This window comes from Salvelinus alpinus, chromosome 9, assembly GCF_045679555.1.
Source record: "Salvelinus alpinus chromosome 9, SLU_Salpinus.1, whole genome shotgun sequence".
NCBI classification, from domain to species: Eukaryota; Metazoa; Chordata; class Actinopteri; order Salmoniformes; family Salmonidae; genus Salvelinus; species Salvelinus alpinus.
In genome coordinates, this window is record NC_092094.1 from 17,645,631 (window position 1) to 17,660,535 (window position 14,905).

Below are 14,905 nucleotides of genomic sequence, written 5' to 3' on the forward strand. Positions count from 1 at the left end.
CATGATAGACAGACAGACTGTAGTGTAGAAGGACGGTGACAAACAGAAATCACAGGCATCTGCTTTGAGCTTTTTGCTGGTATGAGACCATGACTATTCTCGCAACACTCACTTATTGAGGAAAAATACTTTGAGCTTTAAATGAAGGCTGTGGGTCTCTTGAGTGTGGCCCAAAACTAGAGAGCTTGAAGAAGTAATTCAGAGGGCAAAAGCTGGTCAGCCCTGAGGTGCTCTGAGTAGAAATGGGGGACAGGCTTGTTTTCTAGTAAGCCCCCAAAGAGAAGACTTTCAGGGCGATTGTGGAACCATCAGTCAACCATGAAAATAGCATTTTTTACAAGCCTGTGGGCCGCGTCCCAAAAAGAGGCTGGGTGTTGCTGTCCCAGAAGGGCACACTCCACTATTGAGTTAGAAGTGGTTAGATCTTTTCAAAGTAAAAGAGTGTGTCTCATATCTAAACCTGTTTCTGTTTACGAAACGGTACAGTGTGTGTGTGTGTGTGTGTGTGTGTGTCTGCTCTGAAATGTGTGAGAACTGAATAACACAAATCTCTACCGTGCTTTTTTTCATGTCAGACACCAAACTGTCTCATAACGCTACAACAATTCCTACTTAGTTCTACATCAAAGGGGTCTGTTTGCTACTGGCCCTTTAATTTTTCAGCAGGAGGTGACAATGCTGCCATGGTAACACACTGCTCCCCCAGACTGGCCAGCTCAGCTGAACTACTGTGAATTGTGTGATTCACAGTAGTTATCCTCTTGTGGAAAAACAGCCATTATAAAATAGCAGACACTTCTGGTCCCAAGATGCCCACTTTCACAGCTCTCAACTTTGGAAAGTTTTTACATTTCAAAAGAAAGAGAGGAATGAACACTGTTGAGTATCTTTCTATGTTTTCCACATTGTTTTCTCTTATTTTATGAAAATAATGTAATCTCTCTCTCCACAGGGTGATGCAGTTCTGACTGTTATCAAAACCAAGGCGCAGTGGCCAGCATGGCAGCCCCTGAACGTGTGAGTACACAGTGATGTACAAGAGTACCCTCACCTTTCACAGGTTTATAATGTTGTCTTTCAAAAAAGATATACTTGTAGAGATGATCATTTGGATAACCATTAATTGAGAATTTAGATGTAAACAGAATATCTCATTCTACTAAGCTTCCTCAGATAACAGGCTAAAGGAGATAATCATCCAGAATTCATTCACCAGCTACATGCTTGGCCTGTGGATGTTTTCTTAAATTCATTCATGATTGTGTACATTTTTCATGAGCTTTTCTGTTTGTGAAAAGAAGGCTCCTGTTTTGATGAGAGATGTGTTCCCCCGGGGTGTTTCTGTGATTAAGGTTAACAGCCTCCCTCCTGCTCCAATACATCAAGATGTTTCATTGACCTATTTTAAAATAAGCCTGTCAATTAAGCCAGGCAATGTTTGCTTTGTTTGAGGAGATATATTCATTGTTGATGTTAAAGGGGGTTGGAAAAACATCAACATTATAGATGTCTCAAATTGAAGGAGATCGTTTAAAAATATTGATGTGCATGTGGAATGTGAAAATTCTACACTGAACAAAAATATAAACGCAACATGCAACAATTTCAAAGATTTTACTGAGTTACAGTTCAAATCAGGAAATCAGTCAATTTAAATAAATAAATGAGGCCCTAATCTATGGATTTCATATGACTGGGAATACATATATGCATCTGTTGGTAACAGAAACCTTAAAAAAAGGTAGGGGTGTGGATCAGAAAACCAGTCAGTATCTGGTGTGACCACCATTTGCCTCATGTAGCGCGACACATCTCCTTCACATAGAGTTGATCAGGCTGTTGATTGTGGCCCGTAGACTGTTGTCCCAATCCTCTTCAATGGCTGTGTGAAGTTGCTGGATATTGGCAGGAACTGGAACACGCTGTCGTACACGTTGATCCAGAGCATCCCAAACTTGCTCAATGGGTGACGTGTCTGATGAGCATGCAGGCCATGGAAGAACAAGCACGCAGATGAGCTTCCGTGAGACGGTTTCTGACAGTTTGTGCAGAAATTGTGCAAACCCACAGTTTCTTCAGCTGTCCAGGTGGTCTCCGACAATCCGGCAGGTGAAGACGCCAGATGTGGAGATGTGGTTACACGTGATCTGCGGTTGTGAGGCCGATTGGACGTACTGCCAAATTCTCTGTGACGACGTTGGCTTATGGTAGAGAAATTAATATTAGATTCTCTGGAAACAGCTCTGGTGGACATTCCTGCAGTCAGCATGCCAATTGCACACTCCCTCAAAACTTGAGACATCTGTGGCAAAGTGTTGTGTGACAAAACTGCACATTTAAGAGTGGCCTTTTATTGTCCCACGCACAAGGTGCACCTGTGTAATCAGATTTTTGATATGCGAAACCTGTCAGTTGGATGGATTATCTTGGCAAAGAACAAACGCTCACTAACAAGGATGTAAAGCTTTTTGTGTGTATTGAAAATTTCTGGCACCTTTCTTTTCAGCTCATGTAAAGAGTTTTGTTGTTAATCACTTAATTATATAATATTTCTCCTCATTTTTTATGATCTCTTCACACCTCTTTCAGTAACTATTGAGATGTTACTGGATGTTCTTCTCCTCTTAGTGTTAGTGTAGTGGCAATTAACACATAAATAGAGTCCCAAATGGCACCCTGTTCCCAATTTGTGCACTACCTTTGACCAGGGCCTATAGGGTCTGGTGAAAGGTAATGCACTATATAGGGAATAGGGTGCTATTTGGGACGGAATCATAATGTCTTTCTTTAGCCTCCACACACATCCTCCAGCCTTAACAACATCTCCAACATAACATCTGTCTCATTAGCACTTCTCCAATGCCTTCTGCTGTCTATGATACAACATTATTCCCTCTAATGAGTTCTAAATATAAACAAGTTATTATTTATTAATATGTTGAGTGGTTATGACAGAAATGTGTTATACTTCTTTGTTTGGACTTAAGATGGTGTAAGTGTTAATTTTGAATTTTTATCTAACTAAACTTTATGAATAGACAGTGTTTTGAAAAAGTATTTTCCCCCTTGTTAATTTTCTCTACTTTTGCATATTTTTGATTCTGAATGTTATCAGATCTTCAAGCAAAACTTAATTTTAGATAAAGGGAACCTGACTGAACAAATAATACAACAATGGCATACTTATTTCATAAAGTTATGCAACATCCAAAGCCCCTGTGTGAAAAAAAGTATTGCCACCTTACACTCAATAACTGGTTCTGCCACCTTTAGCTGCAATGACTCCAACCAAACACTTCCTGTAGTTGTTCATTTACTCTCGCGTCGCTGTGGAGGTATTTTGGCCCACTCTTCCATGCAGAACTGCTTTAACTCAGCAACGTTTGTGGGTTTTCAAGCATGAACTGGTCATTTCAAGTCCTGCCACACATTTCAATTGTGATTAGGTCTGGACTTTGACTAGGCCATTCCAAAACTTGTTTTTTTTTGCCATTTTCATGTACTTGATTGTGTGTTTTGGATCATTGTCTTGCTGCATGACCCCGCTGTGCTTCAGCTTCAGCTCACATACGGATGACCTGACATTCTCCTGTAGAATTCTCTGATACAGAGCAGAATTCATGGTTCCTTCTATTAAGGCAAGTCATCCAGGTCCTGAGGCAGAAAATCATCCCCAAACCATCACACTACCACCACCATGCTTGACTGTTGGTATAAGGTTCTTACTGTGGAATACAGAGTTTGGTTTTCACCAGGCATAATGAAACCCATGTTGTCCAAAAAGTTATACTTTTGACTCATCTGTCCATAGAACATTCTTCTGAGAGTATTGATGATCATCCAGGTGCTTTTTGGCAAACTTCAGTCAACTTTTTGGACGAGTGGGACACAATTCCTCCACAGCGATGTGAGAGACTGATGAACAACTACAGGAAGCATTTGGTTGTAGTCATTGCAGCTAAAGGTGGCTCAACCAGTTAGAGTGTAAGGGGGCAATTACTTTTTCACACAGGGGAATTGGGTGTGGCATAACTTTGTTAATTAAATAAATAAAATAAGTATATATTTTTTTGTTATTTGTAAACTCAGGTTCCCTGTATCTAATATTAGGTTTTGGTTGAAGATCTGATAACATTCAGTATCAAAAATATGCAAAAATAGAGAAAATCAGAAAGGGTGCAAAGACTTTTTCATGTCACTGTACAAAGCTTATTTCAAATCAAAATCAAGTCAAATTTCATTCGTCACATGCGCCGAATACAACAGGTGTAGACCTTACTGTGAATTGCTTACCTACAAGCCCATAACCAACAATGCAGTTCAAGTAAGAGTTAAGAAAATATTTACTAAATAAACTAAGGTAAAAAATGTAATAAAAAGTAACACAATAAAATGACATAACAATAACAAGGCTATATACAGGGAATACTAGTACCGAGAAACACTTAAAGCACATCATTGGTGCGGTATGCGCTGCATCTACATAAACACCACAGTTGTATATTGTATTAGCCTTCACCAGTCTTTAACATTGCCAATATTGTCAACCCTCTCTATCTATCAATACTAATGTATACATATTTATCTCATACTGTACTTGTAGAGCTTGCCACTTATGGAGCTAGCTGTCTTATGGAGCTGGCTGTCTTATGGAGCTGGCTGTCTTATGGAGCTGGCTGTCTCATGGAGCTGGCTGTCTCATGGAGCTGGCTGTCTTATGGAGCTGTGTTGATCAATCAGATCAATCTGCACATTGGGGAGCATACGGTACATGTCTGTATATCTGTTTGTCTTGCCAGGCGGGCAGCTCCCTCGGCTGAGTTCTCAGTGGACCGTACCCGTCACCTCATGTCCTTTCTGAGCATGCTGGGGCCCAGCCCTGACTGGAACGTGGGGCTGTCTGCAGAGGACCTCTGCACCAAGGAGTGTGGCTGGATCCAGAGGCTGGACCAAGACCTCATCCCCTGGGACGCAGGCACTGACAGTGGAGTCACCTATGAGGTGAGGGTCCTGGCCCCCCAGACAAGGGGTCAAAATTTAATAAATGGCTCTGGTTTCTTGGTCTGGTTCAGTTAACTAGTAAAATACCTCTGCCTTTCTGCCTTTCAAAACCAGGCCTCTGTATTTTTCCATGAATCTGGAATGAAAGCTTTTGATCTATTTTCATTAATAGTGCAGGAGCTTTGCTTTTTTATTTTTAGTTTATGGCTCATGAATATACAAATGACCCAACCTTGGCTGAAAAACGCACGAAACAGATTCAGCGAAAAACCTACTGCTAACATAAAGCAGCACATTCACTCTGTAGTCATTTTATTGAGGCATGCCTATTTACCCAAGAGGCTGCCTCACAGACTAGTTGTCTCTGCACTGTAAATATGTCCCCAACAAATCCTGCCCTGGAACTTATAATTACATTTTCTGCTGGCTTTAAAAGACACTGGTGAACGAAATGGAAACACACTGCCATCTATAGGCCAGAAAAGACACCAGACTTCAATGTAGATCCACACAGTATATCATACGTAAATCCACAATCTGTAAATAGCATTTAATGTTTTCTTTGCAAAGAAAGCAGATGACAAATACATTAATCTACTCCATATGTGATTTAGTCATTTGGTTTCTGGCTACTGTTGGCTGCAGTACCAATGAATACGTCTAAAAACTCAAACTAGATTCCCTGGAGTTAAAGTAGAAATGGCTTTCGTAGTTTTCTCTTCCCTGAAGTAACTGTTTTGGAACAGAATCATGAAAGGTGATTTACAAAGCACCTAGCAGGAAACAAACATAAATCACTCATAAAATAAATATTACACAGTTGATCAATTATGCATATTGAGATCAAACACTGAGTCCCCTAACAGATGGCAGCTGAACATGATGAGGTGCTCTCACTCAGCCCCGTGCCCACACTGTTTCACTAGCGCCCCTCCCTGTGCCCACACTACCCTGCGTTACAGTTACTACCAGCCCTGTGCCCACACTACCCTGCGTTACAGTTACTACCAGCCCTGTGCCCCAGTGGCGATCTGTGCCAATTAAGATGAGGGAGGATGATTAAATCAAATTCATGAGCATGGCCTTATTTCTATTAGAACATATTGGATGACTGTCATTCATATTCCATTCACCCAGTTCAATGTGACATTGATAGGTTTAGGCTACTACATGATACTCTAATTTTCCCTGTACCCATCATGAGGGTGCTACAATCTAGCCTATGAATGAAAATGTACAATGTAGGTGCACAGGTTGAGAGAATTTTGAGTAATCAAGGTGACAGACAGGGACGCACACTTTTGCCTGCATCTAGCCGATCTAGGGTGTAATCGTTAGTCAACAGTTGCATATGAGTTTCTATTCGACAAATTCAGGTAAATTTATCCCAGTTTCGTTCCGTTTGCCTCCGTTTAAGAAATGTTTTTCAACAGAATCAGCGCAATGAATACACCCCTGATCACATGCAAACACAGTTAACTTTCATACCAGACACATACAAACAGCTCGTTTAATATATAATTCCTTCTCGCATCAATCTATGTTCTCTCTTCCTCTCACCTTTTCCCTTCGCTTGTGGACTTCAGTGCAGAACACATCAGTGGTTTGTGACCAGGTGAAAAAAACTTTCCAATCCAAACCTTCATATAATGACTGCTAACTGCTACACACAGCCTACAATGTTGTCACGTCATAGTCAACATAGGCATAGCTACTAAAACGAAGGCGTTAGTAAACCTGCTACAATCATGCAGAACAGTGTAGTCAGCAGCAATCAGTTTAGCAGTTACACCGGCTGGCTACATTGGCAAAAATTAATAAAGCCAAAAACGTACCTTGACTAGGAAGATTTCTAGTGTTGGATAGCCATAGCCAGCTAGCTAACATAGCATCCCTCTCTGTTTGAGTAGGCTGTCTGCATTTGACACTAGCTAAGTAAGTGAAAGTGAAAAATATATATACTATGAAATATAGCTAGCTCTCTCTCTCGCTCTTACTTCTCCTTAATTTTGGAAGAAATTAATTTGTTCAAAACTGTTCAACTATTGCCTTTCTCTTTCTTTGTGTCAACTACTCACCACATTTTATGCACCGCAGTGCTAGCTAGCTGTAGCTTATGCTTTCAGTACTAGATTCGTTCTCTGATCCTTTGATTGGGTAGACAGCATGTCAGTTCATGCTGCAAGAGCTCTGATAGGTTGGAGGATGTCCTCCGGAAGTCGTCATAATTACTGTGTAAGTCTATGGAAGGGGATGAGAACCATGAGTCTCTTAGGTTTTGAATTGAAGTCAATTTACCCAGAGGAGGACAGAAGCTAGCTGTCCTCCAGCTACACCATAGTGCTACCCTACAGAGTGCTGCTATCTTCATTGTAAAACAGTGTGTTTTAATAAATTATTTGGTGACATTAATATATTTTGTATAGTTTCATCAAAAATTATAACTTTTTTAATGTTCCACTATTTTATTTTTATTAAATTCACTGAGGAGGATGGTCCTCCCCTTACTCCTCTGAGGAGCCTCCACTGGTGTCCCCATACTACCCTGTGTTAGTTATTACTGTACCAGCCCTGTTCCCATGCTACACTGTGTTACAGTTACTGCCAACCCTGTGCCCATACTAACTCCTGTTAGTATTACTGTTAGTACTGTTGTACTAACTCCCTTCCATGGACCTATATTACCCTGTGTTACAGTTACTCCTGGCCCTATGCCCATATTGTATCACTCATACTGTACCTTTACCATTCCAGTCTCCCAACAAGCCCACAATACCTCAGGAAAGGATCCGGTCCCTGACCAGCCTGGACCACCCCCAGAGCCCCTTCTATGACACAGAAGGAGGCCCTATCGCAGCCTTGGCCCGGGTAGTGGTGGAGAGGATAGCCCGAAAGGTAACTATAGCACCTGGCTCATTCATTCAGCTCTCTCTCTGTGTGTGCTCCCTCTCTCTGAAGAGATGTGAATGTTCATGCAATATAACTCTCCTCACAGTCGCTATACAGTGGGGAGAACAAGTATTTGATACACTGCCGATTTTGCAGGTTTTCCTACTTACAAAGCATGTAGAGGTCTGTCATTTTTATCATAGGTACACTTCAACTGTGAGAGACGGAATCTAAAACAAAAATCCAGAAAATCACATTGTATGATTTTTAAGTAATTAATTTGCATTTTATTGCATGACATAAGTATTTGATCACCTACCAACCAGTAAGAATTCCGGCTCTCACAGACCTGTTAGTTTTTCTTTAAGAAGCCCTCCTGTTCTCCACTCATTACCTGTATTAACTGCACCTGTTTGAACTCATTACCTTTATAAAAGACACCTGTCCACACACTCAATCAAACAGACTCCAACCTCTCCACAATGGCCAAGACCAGAGAGCTGTGTAAGGACATCAGGGATAAATTGTAGACCTGTACAAGGCTGGGATGGGCTACAGGACAATAGGCAAGCAGCTTGGTGAGAAGGCAACAACTGTTGGCACAATTATTAGAAAATGGAAGAAGTTCAAGATGACGGTCAATCACCCTCGGTCTGGGGCTCCATGCAAGATCTCACCTCGTGGGGCATCAATGATCATGAGGAATGTGAGGGATCAGCCCAGAACTACACGGCAGGACCTGGTCAATGACCTGAAGAGAGCTGGGACCACAGTCTCAAAGAAAACCATTAGTAACACACTACGCCGTCATGGATTAAAATCCTGCAGCGCACGCAAGGTCCCCCTGCTCAAGCCAGCGCATGTCCAGGCCCGTCTGAAGTTTGCCAATGACCATCTGGATGATCCAGAGGAGGAATGGGAGAAGGTCATGTGGTCTGATGAGACAAAAATAGAGCTTTTTGCTCTAAACTCCACTCGCCGTGTTTGGAGGAATAGAAGGATGAGTACAACCCCAAGAACACCATCCCAACCGTGAAGCATGGAGGTGGAAACATCATTCTTTGGGGATGCTTTTCTGCAAAGGGGACAGGACGACTGCACCGTATTGAGGGGAGGATGGATGGGGCCATGTATCGCGAGATCTTGACCAACAACCTCCTTCCCTCAGTAAGAGCATTGAAGATGGGTCGTGGCTGGGTCTTCCAGCATGACAACGACCCGAAACACACAGCCAGGGCAACTAAGGAGTGGCTCCGTAAGAAGCATCTCAAGGTCCTGGAGTGGCCTAGCCAGTCTCCAGACCTGAACCCAATAGAAAATCTTTGGAGGGAGCCGAAAGTCCGTATTGCCCAGCGACAGCCCCGAAACCTGAAGGATCTGGAGAAGGTCTGTATGGAGGAGTGGGCCAAAATCCCTGCTGCAGTGTGTGCAAACCTGGTCAAGAACTACAGGAAACGTATGATCTCTGTAATTGCAAACTAAGGTTTCTGTACCAAATATTCAGTTCTGCTTTTCTGATGTATCAAATACTTATGTCATGCAATAAAATGCAAATTAATTACTTAAAAATCATACAATGTGATTTTCTGGATTTTTGTTTTAGATTCCTTCTCTCACAGTTGAAGTGTACCTATGATAAAAATGACAGACCTCTACATGCTTTGTAAGTAGGAAAACCTGCAAAATCGTCAGTGTATCAAATACCTGTTCTCCCCACTGTACATGTAGTGTTGCTTTGGATACATAGCTCTTTGAATTGGCAGTATATTGCCATAGTGATCATAGCAAGTCTATGAAAAACACAGAGAAAATTGACAGTGTGTTTGTCTCCTGACAGCTGAAGCGAAGAAAAAAAATCTATTTTAATCCTAAAACCAGATGTCTTATTGACCTAATCTCCATTTTACTTGCCCAGAAAATAAATGCCCTTCTCTCCAATGAGAATATATGATATTAGATGGTAAATGTAACATTTTATCAGTGTTTGTGATGTTGAATCATGTTTCTTGCCCACAGGGAGAGCAGTGCAATATTGTCCCGGACACGGTGGACGATATCGTGGCAGATATTGGCCAGGAGGAGAAGGAGGAAGGTGAATAATCGCTTTATCTCAACCAATTTGGGATGTTCAATTTAAAAGCCACACACTGTATCTGCTGGAGTCTTTAATTAAGTATGCTTTGCCTGGCAGCCTGTTTAAACCTCCAGATGTCTGTCTGCTGAAAAGCATGAACACGGCCAAGCAGCAGAAATGAACCTGATGGGGTTTATGTTTCTAACCCTGCAATTACATTCCAACACTACCTTTCAACCTCAACCAAATGATTTGTTCTCTCTACCCTCATTCTGTTGAGCACGACACTGTCTGTTTCCTAAACAGGACGGTCTCCAGTACATTACAATACACATACTGTGGGTATTGTACAGTAACTATACACTGTGGTTAGAGCAAGAGATGAACTTGCGTTGACTTTTATAGGCAATTAGTGCTTACCTATACAGCACCAACACATTCTAAAGCAGTGCAAATATAGGGTTATATACATGAAATGTGCATATGAATTCCCCCCTTCCCACCAACATGGTCTCATTAGAATATGCCAAAATAGTGACATTTAACCAATGCAGTTATTGTCACCCAATTTCTCCGTCCAGACGACACTCCAGAGACGTGCATCTACTCCAACTGGTCTCCGTGGTCAGCCTGCAGCTCAGCCACCTGTGACAAGGGCCAGAGGATGAGACAGAGGATGCTGAAGGCCCAGCTGGATCTCAGTGTGCCCTGCCCTCATACCCAGGACTTCAAGCCCTGCATGGGGCCTGGCTGCAGCGAGGAGGGTGAGGACTAAGGACAGTGTCACAGTCAGGGTCTCAACTTACTTTAGAGTTAGAATAGTAGAATACATAAGGTGCAATTTAGAAATGTGGTTTTGCATCAGCAGTTTTTATCTTGTTATGTCAGTCACTGATAGTCACTCAATTAGCCATGTCAGCTAACAACTTTTAGATTGGTAAGTTAGTCTAGCCAGCCATCTAATGTCGTAAACATGGCCAAATACCGACTGGGCACGCAGGGCATCTTCCCTGGGGCCCTGACCTCCAGGGCGCCCCCATTGATTTTGTTCATCACTCTCACTCAGATATCATGTTAACATGGCATAAGTCATGGCAAATAGTTAGAATTGCAGGAAATTAGCTGTAAAACTGCCCAAAAAATTATCTGCCCCATGGCAAAATGTGTAGAATTGCAGGAAATATATTTTTTATATACGCCTTCAAGACGGGGGCCAGTAAAATGTGGGTGGGCCCATGTGGGTGGGCCCCCCAACCAAATCTTGCTTAGGTCCCCCAAATGCATGTACAGTGCTTTCGGAAAGTATTCAGAACCCTTGACTTTTTCCACATTTTGTTAGGTTACAGCCTTATCCTAAATTGATTAAATCTACACACAATACCCCATAATGACAAAGCAAAAATATATTTTTTGATTTTTTTTCACATAAATATTCAGACCCTTTACTCAGTATTTTGTTGAAGCACCTTTGGCAGCGATTACAGCCTCGAGTCTTCTCGAAAACTGCGGAGAAGTTGAGCCTTGCACTTTCATGCTCTTAGTTGTTAGCGGAAATTGACCCACTATATGACTATATGACCCAAATTAATTACTTAGAAAACATACAATGTGACTTTCTGGATTTTTGTTTTAGATTCCGTCTCTCACAGTTGAAGTGTACCTATGATAAAAATGACAGACATCTACATACTTTGTAAGTAGGAAAACCTGCAAATTCGGCAGTGTATCAAATACTTGTTCTCCCCACTGTATATACAGAGAAAAGAATCAGCCCGAGAATTGAACCCTGTGGTACCCCCATAGAGACTGCCAGAGGTCCGGACAACAGGCCCTCCGATTTGACACACTGAACTCTATCTGAGAAGTAGTTGGTGAACCAGGCAAAGCAGTCATTTGAGAAACCAAGGCTGTTGAGTCTGCCGATAAGAATGCGGTGATTTGACATAGTCGAAAGCTTTGGCCGGGTCGATGAAGACGGCTGCACAGTACTGTCTTTTATCGATGGCGGTTATGATATCGTTTTTTTTAATCCTTTATTTAACTAGGCAAGTCAGTTAAGAACACATTTTTATTTACAATGATGGCCTAGGAACAGTGGGTTAACTGCCTTGTTCAGGGGCAGAACAACAGATTTTTATCTTGTCAGCTCGGGGGATTCGATCTAGCAACCTTTCGGTTACTGGCCCAACTCTCTAACCACTAGGCTACCTGCTGTTTAGGACCTTGAGCGTGGCTGAGGTGCACCCATTACCAGCTCGGAAACCAGATTGCATAGTGGAGAAGGAATGGTCGGTGATCTGTTTGTTAACTTGGCTTTCGAAGGTTTTAGAAAGTCAGGGCAGGATGGATAAAGGTCTATAACAATTTGGGTCTAGAGTGTCACCCCCTCTAAAGAGGGGGGTGACCGCAGCAGCTTTCCAATCTTTGGGGATCTCAGACGATACGAAAGAGAGGTTGACTAGGCTAGTAATAGGGGTTGCAACAATTTGGGCGGATAATTTTAGAAAGAGAGGGTCCAGATTGTCTAGCCCGGCTGATTTGTAGGGATCCACTATTGTTTTCACTATATATTTTACCTCTTGGGGATGTCATTCGAAAACATAATGTTAACTTTCACTGCTATGCGGATGACACACAGCTGTCCATTTCAATGAAACATGGTGAAGCCCCAAAATTGCCCTCGCTAGAAGCCTGTGTTTCAGACATAAGGAAGTAGATGGCTGAAAACGTTCTACTTTTAAACTCGGACAAAACAGAGATGCTTGTTCTAGGTCCCAAGAAACAAAGAGATCTTCTGTTAAATCTGACAATTAATCTTGATGGTTGTAAAGTCGTCTCAAATAAAACTGTGAAGGACCTCGGCGTTACTCTGGACCCTGATCTCTCTTTTGACGAACATATCAAGACTGTTTCAAGGACAGCTTTTTTCCATCTACGTAACATTGCAAAAATCAGAAATGTTCTGAAAAATTTATCCATGCTTTTGTTACTTCTAGGTTAGACTACTGCAATGCTCTACTTTCCGGCTACCCGGATAAAGCACTAAATAAACTTCAGTTAGTGCTAAATACGGCTGCTAGAATCCTGACTAGAACCAAGAAATTTGATCATATTACTCCAGTGCTAGCTTCCCTACACTGGCTTCCTGTTAAGGCAAGGGCTGATTTCAAGGTTTTACTGTTAACCTATAAAGCGTTACATGGGCTTGCTCCTACCTATCTTTCCGAGTTGGTCCTGCCGTACATACCTACACGTACGCTACGGTCACAAGACGCAGGCCTCCTAATTGTCCCTAGAATTTCTAAGCAAACAGCTGGAGGCAGGGCTTTCTCCTATAGATCTAAATTTTTATGGAATGGTCTGCCTACCCATGTGAGAGACGCAGACTCGGTCTAGACCTTTAAGTCTTTACTGAAGACTTATCTCTTCAGTAGGTCATATGATTGAGTGTAGTCTGGCCCAGGAGTGTGAAGGTGAACGGAAAGGCTCTGGAGCAACGAACCGCCCTTGCTGTCTCTGCCTGGCCGGTTCCCCTCTCTCCACTGGGATTCTCTGCCTCTAACCCTATTACAGGGGCTGAGTCACTGGCTTACTGGTGCTCTTTCATGCCGTCCCTAGGAGGGGTGCGTCACCTGAGTGGGTTGAGTTACTGACGTGATCTTCCTGTCTGGGTTGGCGCCCCCCCTTGGTTTGTGCTGTGGTGGAGATCTTTGTGGGCTATACTCGGCCTTGTCTCAGGATTGTAAGTTGGTGGTTGAAGGTATATCCCTCTAGTGGTGCGGGGGCTGTGCTTTGGCAAAGTGGGTGGGGTTATATCCTTCCTATTTGGCCCTGTCCGGGGGTATCATCGGATGGGGCCACAGTGTCTCCTGACCCCTCCTGTCTCAGCCTCCAGTATTTATGCTGCAGTAGTTTATGTGTCGGGGGGCTAGGGTCAGTTGGTTATATCTGGAGAACTTCTCCTGTCTTATCCGGTGTCCTGTATGAATTTAAGTATGCTCTCTCTAATTCTCTCCTTCTCTCTTTCTTTCTCTCTCTCTGAGGACCTGAGCCCTAGGACCATGCGTCAGGACTAGCGGGCATGATGACTCCTTGCTGTCCCCAGTCCACCTGGCCTTGCTGCTGTTCCAGTTTCAACTGTTCTGCCCGCGGCTATGGAACCCTGACCTGTCCACCGGACGTGCTACCTGTCCCAGACCTGCTGTTTTCAACTCTCTAGAGACCGCAGGAGCGGTAGAGATACTCTTAATGATCGGCTATGAAAAGCCAACTGACATTTACTCCTGATTATTATTTGACCATGCTGGTCATTTATGAACATTTGAACATCTTGGCCATGTTCTGTTATAATCTCCACCCGGCACAGCCAGAAGAGGACTGGCCACCCCTCATAGCCTGGTTCCTCTCTAGGTTTCTTCCTAGGTTTTGGCCTTTCTAGGGAGTTTTTCCTAGCCACCGTGCTTCTACACCTGCATTGCTTGCTGTTTGGGGTTTCTGTACAGCACTTCGAGATATTAGCTGATGTACGAAGGGCTATATAAAATAAACTTGATTTGATCCAGAATTTACAGCTCTTTCAGAACATCAGCTGTCTGGATTTGGGTGAAGGAGAAGCGGGGGGGGGGTATTGGGCAAGTTACTGCAGATGTTGGCCGGGGTAGGGGTAGCCAGGTGGAAAGCATGGCCAGCCGTAGAAAAATGCTTATTGAAATGATTGATTATCGTAGTTTAATCGTTGGTGACATTGTTTCCTACCCTCACATATCCATGTGCAATCAGACTGGACTTAGACCTAACATGGGAGCCGTGTTCATGAGAACAGGAATTAGGGTTGAGATGTGGTGTCATGCTCCTCCTCCAACTTCTTAGCCATGCACAAGGAAATAGGTCTTTATCAATAAAACATCACAATAAGGGGCAGAGTGTTCGATTAGCCTGCTG

The 14,905-nt window shown here is 42.8% G+C and overlaps 1 protein-coding gene across 2 annotated transcripts in view; it reads left to right on the plus strand.

Moving 5' to 3' along the window:
• The window catches only part of LOC139584422 (spondin-1-like), a 127,987-nt gene that overhangs the window by 91,423 nt on the left and 21,659 nt on the right, over positions 1 to 14,905 (plus strand). For both annotated transcript variants that reach the window (XM_071416229.1, XM_071416230.1), the window contains 5 exons: positions 953 to 1,017; positions 4,800 to 5,001; positions 7,756 to 7,896; positions 9,907 to 9,982; positions 10,546 to 10,728. In XM_071416229.1, the coding sequence (XP_071272330.1) occupies positions 953 to 1,017; positions 4,800 to 5,001; positions 7,756 to 7,896; positions 9,907 to 9,982; positions 10,546 to 10,728 (667 nt within the window). The remainder of the gene's footprint in view (positions 1 to 952; positions 1,018 to 4,799; positions 5,002 to 7,755; positions 7,897 to 9,906; positions 9,983 to 10,545; positions 10,729 to 14,905) is intronic.